The sequence below is a fragment of the Pholis gunnellus genome (assembly GCF_910591455.1).
Source record: "Pholis gunnellus genome assembly, chromosome: 16".
Classification (NCBI taxonomy): Eukaryota; Metazoa; Chordata; class Actinopteri; order Perciformes; family Pholidae; genus Pholis; species Pholis gunnellus.
Window position 1 is genome coordinate 12,655,407 of NC_136543.1, and position 14,367 is coordinate 12,669,773.

Sequence of the window (14,367 nt, forward strand, 5' to 3'; positions counted from 1 at the left end):
AGTCCATTCCACACATACACACCCACTTCACCACCGTCTTCTCTCAACCTCCACCCAGCTTATATTTCCCTGACACAACTGAGCGGTGCGTGATGTGAAGTGGCCCAGCACTCACGTGGAAATCGGCTTTGATTCTTAGGTAATTCACCCGTTATCAATGCAGCAAGGGAGTTCTGCTGCAGATGATTAATTTGGCATCAATGTAGCCATTGTGTACACTTCCAACTTCGGGTGGTGTTCCCCGAAGGCAACACAATTACAGATTACACCAGCAGAAATAGGTGGCTACAGTGTGTATTATGGTAATTTGGACACAAGCTAAATTCTGTAATTAATGTACACAAAAAAAAAGGATCAGTAATGGTAGAAGAGGAGGATAAACATTTTTTGTGGCCTTGTTAAAGATGGAAAGAAAGAAATCTTTGACAAACTTATATCTGACCATCACCCTAACAAAAGTTGCTTGTTAGAAAGCGGTGTCGCTGTTCTGGGAAATGATGGGGGAAATCCATCAAATTATCATCAGCATCACTTTTCTGGTTCACTTCCTATCACTTTTACTTCTTCCTTCCCAGCAGGCATTCCAGTTAAATCACATGAAAGCTAGCTGATGCCAAGGACACTGTCGACAATAACCTACATCAAAGATAGCAGTTTCATACAGAGTTTCACATTTCTTCAGTTGAAATAAATTGTCTCCAAAGCTAGTTTTTTATGATGCAGCAAGCGAGTTCAAAAGCATTTCTTACTGGCTGATAAAGAAATGTCAGGTCAGATTGCATAGTTCATCAAGTAGGAGTGCCTCGGCCCACAGATATCTTCACATGATTTACTTTTTTAATTGGTTTTACTTTATTAATCATTACTTGAGTTACTCTTTCAACTGTGCTAATCTCCTTATGTGATGTTAACTGATGACATTAAGCAGCAGTGCTGCAAGTCGAATCACGTCCGTTCAAATCAACTCAGCAAATGTATCAAACTTTATATCGATCACCCACAAAACAACTTTAAAGGTGCAGTGTGTAGGATGTGGCGTCATCTAGCGGTGAGGAGCTATGGCTATGGCTAGAAAGGAAATGTCTTGTGTAAAACTCTGGAGAGTTTGTATCTGTTATCGAGAGATTGTGATCATGTCTTTTCGTTCAATAGGCAGTCTTGCACTCTGACTGGCCTTGCATCTATACAGGTTGCAATTCTGTGTGACATGTTTACGTGCTAAATTGAATTTGCTTAGAGCAGGGGACGGCAACCCGCGGCTACAGAGCCTCCATCCACACTAATACGTTTTCGTTTTAACAAACAAAAACAATCTCCGTCCACACGGGCGTTTCAGCATCGTGACGATCTCCGTCCAGACTAAAACGCCTGAAAACAAATATCACGTGACTTCACGTGACTTCACGTACAGTGGACATGCGGATGGGTGCCGGTGTAAACAGGAAGTAGATTGTTTGCTTAGTTGAAAAATACGACAGAGTAATAAAGCAGTCTTTAATAATGAAAGCTCGTGTTTGATACTTAAGATCTTCCTCTAAAATCTTCCTCAATAAACTCAAATAGACAAATTTCGAGGACAGATTTAGAAGTTTTATTTTTCTTGCTCTATATCTCTCTCACACACATCAAATTTACTTTAAAATTGACATTTACATATAATGGTTTACTAGATTATGAGTCCATAAATGCGGTCAACACACGTCTCTCAGTCGTTTCCTCGGTTTCGTTGTCTGTTCTCACGTAGCTCTGCTAGTGTCTGAAGTCTCTCTCCTACTGGAGAGCAATCAATGTTTTGTTCCTTTATAGTTTATGTGTGAACTTCACAGTAGTTAAGAAATAATAACAATAAGCAATAATAAGACAAGGAAAGTCCTCTGTGTTAATTGTGTGTATCCCTGCGTCATTCATGGATACGTCATCCTTACTACTCATCTATAGTTTTGCATGTCAGCAGTTCCTTGATCTTCTTCGTACAGGCAGCAGAGCTGCAAATACTAGATAATCTGCTGTGAGAAAGGAAGAGAGGAGGGATTGTTTTTATTGAAACAAACTGCTGTGAGTATCACTATGAATGTCAGCCTTTGATTATTTTGCGGTACACTTGAGGGAGTCAGCTAATGTCTATTGACTCAGTCCCCATATTTCCTCCGTCTCTCTCATAAAAACATGCACACAAACACGCAGCTGCTGTAGTGGACTTTGGGCTGACGTCCTTTGGGAAAGCAGGGAGTTTCCTTCCTGGGTGAACTAGTTGCTGTGTCATTCAGTGGGCTGCTGCTGTGGTCAGGGCTCGGAGGTGGAGAATGAAAACATCAAAGCAAACTTTTCACCTTCGGGGTGAACGCATACACTCATGATTTTCAGCTAAATCAGCCTCCCATCTGCTTCATACGGTACAAATGTAACCCAAGCTTTTCCTTATAACTTCATTTTTCACTATGCACCCTTACAAAGGGACAAACAAACAGATTAAGATGAGTCAGTGGCCATAGTCAATCAAACAATGACTCCTTGGTTGAACAAGAACTCCAAACTATAATACAACAAGTAAAAGTCCTGCAATCTAACTCCGATTTAATAAAAAGTACAGAAGTATCGACAGCAAAATATACTTTAAGTATCAAATGTAAACACACTCGTTCTACAGAAACATGACCCTTGTGACTGATTATATTATAATATAAGACATGATGAGATTGTTAATACTGATGCACCAATGTGTACGCAGCATTTTGCTGTTGTAGCTGGTCGAGATGGATCTCGTTTGAACTACTTTTATATGCAGTTCTCCAAAAGGTCACAAGGAAAATCAGATGCGTCACGGAATGATTCATGATTCCAGGAAAGAAAAACAACTGCAGCTGTCAAAATAAGTGTCGTGGAGAAGAAATGTACATCATTTCCTTCTGAAGTGTGATAAGGTAGAAGTATAAAGTAGCCGAAAATACTCATCTAAAGTACCTCAAAATTGTACTTGTGCACAGTACTTGACTAAAAGTTACTTTCCACCATGCGTATACCTAAACTTCCTGCATTGTACTTTGTGTGTGTTTAAGAGACACTCACTGTGAAAGCAAGCAATGAATGAGTTTTGTTTGTAGTATTGTGATGTTTTGTGTATTTTTTTTATTGTGCAGACAAATTTGTATCATGAAAATCTGACAATATAACACACAATAAAGCGGAAACAAATGGCTGTTTACACAATTAGTAGATCAGCAGAAAATCAAGCAGCAATTTTGACAATCAATTAATTGTTTTAGTAAATTAATCAAGCAATGAATTAATCAGTTTCTCTACTTCTGGCTTCTCAAATGTGCGGATTTGCTGCTTTTCTTTGTTTTATATTATTGTAAATTGAATATTTTGGGGTTTCAGCCTGTGGGGCCGACAAAACAAGACATTTAAGAACTCATCTCTCACAGACCTTTTTTTATCAACAATTTAAAAAATGAGAGATTCTTGAATGAAAAATAATTACTAGTTGCAGCCTTGAAGCAAAAACCAATCGCCTCCAATTCCGCTTGACAACACTATGCATAATATATTCCTTTAATTTAAACGTACAGTAATTGATTTAAAATGAGACATTCTTCCACTAGATGGTAATCTTTCTTTGCTCTGGAGCTTCTGTTACACTAATGGTCTTGTTGTGGATATTGACGGGCTCTGGCTGTGTGACAGGGCCCTCTTGTGGTGCCACATTGAAAACAGAAGTCATGACATGATGAAAGGAAGCGGGATCAAAATATCCTGGAACTCTCATTCTTTTCTCCTTTCTGTGTCCCCGAAATGTTCACGGTAACAAATAAAAAGAGGTTTCAGAGGTAAACAAGAACAGGTGGAGTGGTATTTTGGCCTTTGATGATAACGTGATTATTATTACTCTACAGTTGCATGTCAGAGGTCAAGGTCCAGGACTTTTAGTGAAGAGATTCACTGAACACTTTCCGTTAAATCAGCTAAAAGACGGTTTCTGTAACCGCTCACAGTATTGTACATTAGCATGTTTTGAGGTCTCGGATGTCTGTAGTGGAGCTGAATCAGGTTGGCTCACTCTCTGCTTACTAAGTCATTTATCTGTCCGTCCATTAGAGACCAAGAGGGCCGCAGACCGGCTGGTGTTTAAATGTACAACCTCCTCACAGAGGATGGAGAGAGAGATCCAATTTCACTGTGACTGGAAGGAAAAAAAGAGGCCCCTGACTCTGCACTGGGACTCTCACAATCGTGTATCTTTTTGTCTATGTGTGTGTGTGTGTGTTTTGCAGTCCCTGCTGTGAAGTGTTTAATAGTTAATAAGAGCCTTGTTTACTTGGCAGGGCTGCTGCCCACACAGCAGATACTGCTCAAATGCTGAGAGACATACAACTTAGGAAATACAGGAAATAGATACAAAACTTAGCTTGGATATTTCAACAGTGTCACAAAGTTTTCCTCACTTGTTTGAGAACAATTTAGAAAATATTCTTGTACGAAGAAGGAAAACGCTAGAAAGATGTGTGTTTCCATTCACTGCATTAGCTATTTGATTTACACATTACACCTTTTGCATTCATTTTTTTTTTTTTACAAGCATTAAACAAATATATTATATATATATATATATGCTGATTAATAAGCATTTTTAGGATAGCTGTTTCCTATTTGTGTTAAGCTAAGCTAACATGTTTAGTATTCAAGTTCGGCATGCTATTAAGAGCTGACGGAGGGAGGGAGGGCTTGAGTCAGGATGTGAAAGCAGAGCAGAGCGTGTGCTACTGTATTTCAATCAGGAGAGACAAGTGAATGATTAGTAGTTAACATTTATTATGACAGATGCTGCGTTAATGAGTTACACAGAAATTCTTTGGCGCTTGAACTCAACGAGGAGATTTGTGATCGAGTTGTGATTGCCCTGAGCGGCAACTTTATAAATCCCCCCCGTGGAGTCCAGACACTGGTGGTGATGGTGGCTGATGAGGTTGATAGAATGATGAGTTGATGAAGCTGATGAATCTGCGAAGATTGGGCGGAGATGGGGAGGTGGAGGGTTGCGTGACAGCAGCTTGAACAAACTGAAGGTAGAGAGACAATCACATTTAAAGAAAGACATGCAGCCAGATGATAGGCTAACGATGTCCTTGTGTCGTTGTGCTATTGGCAAGAGAGACAGATGATCTAGACAGCGGATATGATTGACAGCCCCAAACAGCAAGGAAATAATGAATGTGTCTGCATGAGGAGTGATGGCAGGTGTATGGTGAATAAGCTACGGGCTTAGGCATGCAACAGTATATTGCTCCAACACTGCCTCGGGTTAATATTTTATTTTCAATTAAACTCTACTGCATTGAACTTTGACCGTTACAAGTGAAGAGACACCTATAGCTGTAAACTACAGTATAGGTTAAGTGTTGGAGCAGTAGCTTGGACTATTATCAACTGGCCCAGCCTGAGCTTCTGTTTTCCGACAATCTCACACGGTAAGAATCTATTGATTGATAACATTCATCTCTTCCTCCTCTCCCTCCTCTTTCATCCTTCAGCTCTTCTCTCCCTTATTCCTCTGCTGTGCCTGTGTCCTCTGTCCTCTTTCCATCCCTCTACACTGCTTTTTGTATACCCCTTCCCCTCCTTTTTCTGCCAACCCAACCCTATTCCATACACACACATAGACCCACACTGATACACACCATCCTCTCAGGTTCGGGTGCTTTGCCTTAGTCATCAGTAGGAAGTGAAACACAACCTCTCCCATCTTACTTGTCGACTTACTCCTTGACAGAAGAAAAATAAATGTTTAACAAAAAAAAATGCAACAGGAAATAAGCAATGAATAATGCAAACTCATGTTTGACAGCAAAGCATTTACAGTGTGTGTGTGTGTGTGTGAGTTTGGAAATATCTGAAGCTCGCCATATCCCCTCCAACTGTCACACACCATCTGGAGCAGTCTCAAACTCATTTTCACTCTGGGCCACATCAGCATTACGGGCCGGTTGTAAATGTAACTACTCCCAACATATTGGTAAATAACTGTCTCTGCATTTGATTATTGTTTATTCAAGTGTAAAAATATTGTACATGCAGTTATATAAATGTAAAAATATATTTCAGCACATTTCTGTTATTATAACTTAAATCCTTTTAATTTAGGGTTAAGAAACCCACATTACTCTATTAACTTGTGTTTGATTTGTCTTTGCTATTTTCTTTAAAAGTTTATTACAATAACTTTGTTCAATGCTTAAAATCCTTTCAAGGGTGCATTAGCACAATCCCACGTGAAGTATTTCATGTGTTGTAAAGCCTCGTTTAAAGTCGTCTTCAATGTACTCACAATACATTTCCATGTCAAATGTACAGTAACCAGCCAAAGAGCTGCTTCTATGACGTTTCTATGCGTTTAAGTATCTCATCATTATGAATTTCTATCTCATAACTTCGACTTTCTATCTCATAATTTCGACTGTGGGGATATTTTTATTACCAAGTCTAACTTTTAATTATTAATTTACATTTTTTTTTTTTTTTACTTCTTTTTTTTTTTGCTGGCGGATTCGCGGGCCACATAAAATGACGTGGTGGGCCGGATTCGGCCTTGAGTTTGAGACTCCTGATCTGGAGTCTTTGATGGTCAGAAGTGGGACTCAAAACCCTTAAAATTTTACTTGTGCTGCACTGATAATGCAACTCATATACAAGGTTAATAATGCCATAATGCCAGAAAATTGCTCAGTGTGACTGTGAGAATGTGTGAGTTTGACACTGTGAGTTAATGATGTGAGTGTAACAGGGCCCTCTCACATGACTGACCAAAGTGTCAAACTGCTGTCTATGTGTTATATCTCGAAATAGTGTGTGTGTGTGCAAAATGCACCTAATGTATCAAAGTAAGAGCATAAAATATATCATACAGAATGGCCCCGTTCATTTGCATTTTACTTTTGTAGTTGGAGGTGTTACTGGACTGAAGTATGACACTCTACCAGGGGGTCTGAGATAGGTTATATATATATATATATATATATATAGTTATTGTGTTCTCACAAAACTAAGCCTATAGACGTGCAACATCAAATTACTCCAAAGGTCTTACACAAGGTATATTCTCTATATTGTAAGGGATCATTGGCTGAAAACAAGTTGAAAACCTCTGCTTTAATCTAACAAATTTGGAGCTTCGTCCAATTTCAGACGATGATCATATGTTTTCTATCTGACAGTATTTTGCAAAGTAAAAACGATAGATGTTAGATAAATATAGTGGATTTAAAAGTACAATGTTTTCCTCTGTACTAAGTTGCTGTACATACTTTAGTTAATAATACATGACCACATAGTTCTACATGCAGCTGTTGTGTTAAAAGCTGCCAGTCCTCCCAGTCTGCAGGTCATGATGGTGACAATGCGAACAGGGAGACGCATGTAGAACAGAGGAGATCTGTCTTCTTGCCTAAGAATTAGTTGTTACAATAGCATCTGTCTCTTTTGTGTTTTTTTAAACACTGAGGAAATTTCATCACATTCACATTCATCTCAGCCAAGCACAACAACTTTCACGGTATGGCAACACACGCACTGTTGACAACGTCGGCAATGCAGCAACTGCGTCTCGATCTTGATTCATATTTGATCAGCGCTGCTCCAAAATCGTCAATGAGATCATTAGGGGGCCAGAGGACCTTAAAATTAAGCCCCTTTATTAACTCACTGCAGAAAAGGAAGCTAAGGGGCTAAGATGCTGGAGACAGAGGAGGTGAATGGATGTTGGTTTGAAAGGCAGTAATGGAGAAAGAGACAAATTCAGTGTGTCATCAAGTCTGTCATTGATTAGTAGCTACTGTATGGCTCAGGCAACGGGCCAAAGGCTGCATCTCATCCCTGACTAATAAAAGCCCTGTTGGCCAAGTGAACAGCAACTTGCTATTGAAGCTGCTGCTATAAAACATGATTATGTAACCGTTCCAGAAACGTGACAGAGAGCCGATCTCCTGACGACTTATCCAGAGTAGCCAGAAGAGACTTAATGCGATCTCTCATTGAGAGTTTTCTGGCAAAGGGAAATATCTTCCTGAGGTTTACGATCCATCTAGATAAACAAGTATCTGTAACAGCTCTTACTATTAGAATCTGAACTCTTCATGAATTATTCTAACTGAGATTTAAGACTGAAAGTTTATTTTTGATTTTGAAAAATCAAAACCTCCAAATGCACCTTGTGTTGAGACCATTTTAAATAAACCACAGCTTCAATGGAGATTAACCAATGTAGCTCCGCGTGTTTTGATAACATATGGTTTGTTCCTCATCTATGATATCCGTTTCTAATGCCATTACATGTTTTAACTGCAATCATGGGCTATCATCCTCTTCTATCATCCTCTTCGTCTAACCTGTGACTCTTCTACCTCATTACAGAGTGCTGCAGGAATGAGTCCTTAAACTCGGAAATGAGTTACCAGTTTTGCACTTCAAGTTCCCTAGTCTAGAAAGTCACTGTTGTTTTTTTAATGTGTTTTGGTTCGATGCCTGAAATAAGTTCTGTGATTAACACAGGTTTAAGAGATTTTAACGTATGAGATCTACAATCTAAAATATGTCAGTAGATTCCCCTGCCGTGAATTTTGAAGCTTTGACGTCTTTGTGACAAGTAGTTGTGAAGATTATTTTGCTGAACAAAATTCTAAGTATCCTAAACAAAAGGTTTTCACAATGATCCAAAATCCAATGGAATAATCCCATTGATTTGTTGTTGAGGGAATGAGTTTGATGTTTCTAGGTTGGCCTGAAACAATACCGCATCTCTGCAGCACGTAGATGCCAACAACAACAAATATACAGAACAGAGGATTTGCATTATGGATGGGCTGCTTGACATTAACAAACATGGACCAAAACAAATCCTTCTGCAGGCATCAATGAGAGACTATGAGACCTGGCCATAGTTGTTCCTTTGACCTGTTTTACATTCAGTGGAAACAAGGATGCAAAGTACCTTGCTGACAGATTCTCACGCCCTGCATACCAATCTGTCTTAATCCATCTACCACTACATGATATAGCCTATGTAAATACTAGTGTAACTGTAATGGTAACAAACTTATAGCCTTTGTTAGACCACAGCAGCTCAACAAAGAACACTGCTGTTCCAGTTATACCTTGGAAAGTAAACGCTGTATGCCGGGGCAGGTCATCGTCAGAGATACACTCAGTTTATGAAATAACATCATCAAAAACTAATGCAGACAAATACAACAGTCCTGCAATAAACGAAGAAGGTTATAATGTTAAAACCGTTTCAGAGAAGTGCTGAATAAAACGTATCTAACATGATAATTTAATCAATCATACAGGAGAAAGAGTAACAAAACGTGCATTAACCCATGTGTTCAAATGTGTTCAAATGAAGCTTTGTTGGTTTTAATCTGGTGTGTCGTCGCTTCTGTTTTGTGTCGTCACCTACAGAGTTTTTTTAAGAATCTTGAACTGGTGCTGAAAAAATGAACTCCAGATGTAAACACACCCATTAAATAGTACAGCTTATTGTAACACACAACTCCATGATTTTCTATCCTGCGGTAGCCGCGTCTACTCTGTAGCGATTCTATTGATCATTGATCAGTTAAAAACCTCCCCCCCACACACGCACGCACGTAGAAAGCCTGAATTAGTTGATGCGTTGAGTTGAAGGCTGAGAGGAATCTACCGCATGTAGGATTATTGAACTTTCTGGCTTTTCTTAGAGGGCTCGGAAAGGCATGCTTTTAGTGGGGATCTTTATTTAAGATACAGTGTCGCCACATATAGAGAAGATGCTAGTTTGGCAGCCTCTACCCTTTGAAATTCTCTCCCGACAGAGATCTGTAATTCTGCAACTATGGACACTGTTAAAAGACTCATAGACACCACCCTGCTCTCTGTTCTTGTGTTATTTGCTCCCCCCCCCCCCCCCCCCCACACATGTGTAAAGCATCCTTGGGTCCCTTTAAAGGCACCATAACAATGGAAGCCGTCATCACTAATATTATGATTATTGTCATTTTCAAAGAGATGAAAAATTAACCCAGAGAGGGTGATGCATGTCCCTGACGCATTAGCCCCACTTATTAAAATGTAGTAATAGATCATTTACAAATGATCTATTACTTCCCCCAGAGTCAGTAGTGCGTCCACTGCAATGGCCTGTTAGTCATAGAAGCGAACTGCCATACAGAAACACCGTAGGATGCCGTAATTGACCAATCAGAATAAAATATTCAACAAAACTGTGCACACATTTATTAAGCGACTACCGACAGCAGGGGTCTTCAACGTTTTTCAGGCCAAGGACCCTCGACTATATATATTGTATAAAATTGTGTTTTATCTTAAACTGGGCCTAGTGCCATGTACAAACATACCTCTTTACTGCATTCAATACTAAGCTATTCAAATAATACACAGGTTCATATTTTAAACATGTGCAAAGTACAGTGAGTAGGGTGGCCGTTCCACTGCCATTTAGAAACACACCTTGTCAGCTGATACCAATGCCAATATCAACATTGTCTGTCAATTGCATGATAATCATGCATACAAGCTATTCAAATTGACGTTTTCATTTTAGTGATGGCGTATTAGTGCCACTGCCATGCATAAACACACCTGTTATCTTGCATACAATACTGAACTATTAAAATAATGCACAGATTCATGTTTTTGAAAAGGAATTGTCTAATCAACCAAAAGTTTCGTGGACCCTCTGCAGTACCTCCGCAGACCCCCCTAGGGTTCCGCGTACAGCCTGTTGAAGACCTCTGACCTACAGCAAAGTATAAGAGTGACCTTAAGAGCATGTTCTCAAGGGATTAAATTATTAATCACATTCGTCACTCCAAAGCATGTGTCAGATGGTGTTTGCTCACCACAGCTCATTTTTATTAAAGCAGGGTTTGCTCACTGCTTAAAGCGATCCATTGTGTGGTCTTTGTGGTGTCACTGTGTCACTGGTTATTGCTCTTACATTGTCCACAAGTCATACAAACATTTATCTTCCAATAGCTAACAATGAAGTGCATTTGACTTTTTGCTGCCTCTCATTTGGTTATCTGGGCTGGGTTTTCCATAATTGAAATGCTTTGATAACACAACTTCAACGTCACTTTGAAAGCTGTCTGTTCATTGGTTCTGTTTGCGTGTACAACACTATGAATATGATCACAACCATCAGTCCACAGACGCTTGCGTGAAGTTAAAAGTATAACATCTGTGTTAACGTGTCAAACGGCTGCCACAGTTGGCCTACTGACTAGCAGAAAGAGACATCCAGTCCTTATACTCCGTGGAAAGGTGAGAACAGAATGTTTTATTCAGTGGAGATAATCTTAATTGAATGAGAATGTCGACTGTAATGTTGGATCTCTATATCTTTAGCATTACAAAATAATTATTTTTGGGACAATTACAATCTACAGCTGTTGTTCTTTTTTCAAGCAATGGGTTCTTAATTTCAGAGGGCCCGACAACGTTCAGTTGTTTTGGCTGAAATGATGATTGTCCCGAGCAGATCTTAACAGCTCTGGCTAGCTGGCTTAAAAAAAACCTTGTGGGAGGGGGTGCTCTGTTTTTCATCTCTCACCAAATGTTTCGTCAAATCATATCCTCAATATCCTGGATAATGTAATGTACCTGTAGCTTTATGCTTATGGACACCAGTTGTAAATATTTCACCTTTCTCTCTGAGAAATTATGTTTTATTCGTGATGTTAGCATGGTAGACGAGTCTTAACTACAACACCCATAAGCCAGAGGCAGAAGCGTGAATCAGAATGAATTCAAAACGCTTTGCTGTTGCAGTTGTAAACAAAACGTGGTGTTATAGTTGCTGTATTCCTGCTAAATTAACACAGAAATTAAAAGTGAACTGAATTACGCAGTAGATTGTAAAATCAGTTTTCGCAACACTTTAATCTTTAGCTCCTGCCCGTCGCTGGCAACGCACGTGAAAAAATGTCATTATACGGTCTTAACAAAATAAATTACCATCTTCATAGGAAACAAAAAGTTAGGTTTATGTAACAAAACTACTTAGTTTGGTTTAGGAAAAGACCATTGTAAGGGTTAAAATAACTACGGAAGTGTCGTTACTGAATTACGCCGGTTACCTGACAAATACATCAACATAACCTTCTACTTTCACATGGGGAACATACAGGGGTGTGCTGGCTGACAGATCGCTTGTTTGTTTTGTTGGACCCACCCTCCCTATCCGTGTGAGCTTTTGAAGTCTCTATACTTCCTACATATACTACCTTCCACTTCAATTTAACTCTATTTGTTGCAACTCCCGAGGAAGTTATCTAAGTGTATGCTTCACTCTCTACTTCCACAGATGACGACGACAGCTTTCAAGAAAACATTTTTCTTACCAAAAATAGCTGCTATCTGCCTCATCGGCTCTATTCTGGCATTCTTCCTGTATTTTGAGCCTCCATCTCCTGTTTGCCCGCCTGCATTAGCTCATGAGGAATATAGTCAGGAAGTGGATTCAAATGAAAAGCCCATAGTCCTGCTGTGGTTCTGGCCTCTCGGTGTGAAGTTTGATTTCAAAACCTGCTTTACTTACTTCAACATTGATAGCTGTGTTCTGACAGATAATAGATCGCTCTACAGCAAAGCACAGGGAGCAATCTTCTACCACAAAGACATAGACTGGCATTTGCAAAACATGCCGCAGGAGCCACGTCCAGCTTTTCAGAAGTGGATTTGGTACCATGTGGAATCGCCGAAGAACACAGCGAAGATACCGGGTCTGGACCACCTGTTCAACTTAACGCTGAGCTACAGAAGAGACGCTGACATCACCGTGAGGAATGAGCTCACGATCAGAAAGACAGAAATGAAAGATGACTTTGTTCTGCCCAAGAAAGATAAACTAGTGTGCTGGATCGTCAGTAACCACGACCCCGCAACCGGAACAGCTGTGAGAGAACGATATTACCGTGAGCTATCCAAACACATCGAGATCCACATGTTTGGTCGAGCCTATGGAGGGCACTATTTGAGTTATGAGGACTATTACTCAACCCTTGCTAGCTGTAAGTTTTACCTCTCATTCGAGAACTCGATCCACAGAGACTACATCACAGAGAAGGTTAACGGGCCCCTCGTGGCGGGGGCGGTCCCTGTAGTTTTGGGTCCGCCAAGAGAAAACTACGAGCACTTCCTTCCCGCCGACGCCTTCATCCACATAAATGATTTCCCCGATGCAAAGTCACTGGCAGACTTTCTACTGGACATGAAGGATGAGGCGTACGCACGTTACTTTGAGTGGAGGAAGTTCTACACAGCTGCTCCTCATCTGCAGTCAACCAACAATGAATTCATACTGCCTATCTGTCTCGCCTGCGACCACATGTCAAGAGACAAGGATTTCCATGTAGTTCATGATCTCTATGAGTGGTACTTTACATAAAAAAAAAACATCAATGAGAACGTCCTTTGATAGTGGCTCACACATGTAAATAGATAGTTGAGTATTCTGCCCATTGTATTCTGTTTAAAGTTGTGATCAATTGGCTGAAATAAGCCAAGAAATTGCACATTTGTGGAATTTATTGTGTCTCTAACAGACAGTTAGCTTCACTTAAAGACTGGTAAAAGGGAGAACCAACTAGCCTGTTTACAAATAATAATAGCCCAGCACATAACCCTGTTTTTACACTTTCTACAGGCTAAATAAACAAGATATAACAAGTTAATTTATGAGCTTTAGAGGTGCTGGTCAGCTGATTTTGTTAACGTTATTAATGTATCAATTTTGATAATCTCCTTTAAACTCTTAGTTTCTCAACCACGTCATGTAATCATCAATGCAAGGTGACTAATGATTATTTTACATTTGTTTTACTCTGTAGATGTACTAATTTTAACATTATTTTGTATATAACTTTATATAATCATAATGAAGTTATTTAATGATTGTATATGGGAATGTCACTAATTCAGGTAATTTTACAGTCAGCAACATCTTGGATCTTTGTTCTGATCAATATAGTTATTGTCCAATAAAGACTTAATATAAAGATCCCAGAGGAATTTTGAATGTTTTAACATACATTTTTCGAAACGCATTGCAACTTCGTTAATTAACGCGATAATAACGCGCTAACATGAACACATCTGTATTTAATAGACAGTTAATGATGAAATATCACAGCATAATCTCCTAATTAGCCTGAATGAGTCATCTGAAATCAGACATTTTAAGAAAGAAAAGAGACTAATTTGTCCACTTCTCTAATCTTATTGTCTTTTCCTCGATGTTATCTGTGTCAGTCTGTGAGGGGAACTGGGACTTAAAACATCTATACTGGAATGATGAAAGTTTACGGACACTGCAAC

General features: G+C 39.4%; 1 protein-coding gene across 1 annotated transcript; it reads left to right on the forward strand.

The window, feature by feature from the left end:
- Positions 1–12,691: 12,691 nt before the first annotated feature.
- On the forward strand, positions 12,692–13,438 carry LOC306708447 (4-galactosyl-N-acetylglucosaminide 3-alpha-L-fucosyltransferase 9-like; the record flags this gene model as incomplete). The annotated part of the gene is made up of 1 exon (XM_079176286.1): positions 12,692–13,438. One exon carries the CDS (start codon positions 12,692–12,694, stop codon positions 13,436–13,438), a length of 747 nt encoding a protein of 248 aa, XP_079032412.1.
- Between the last annotated feature and the right edge of the window lie 929 nt (positions 13,439–14,367).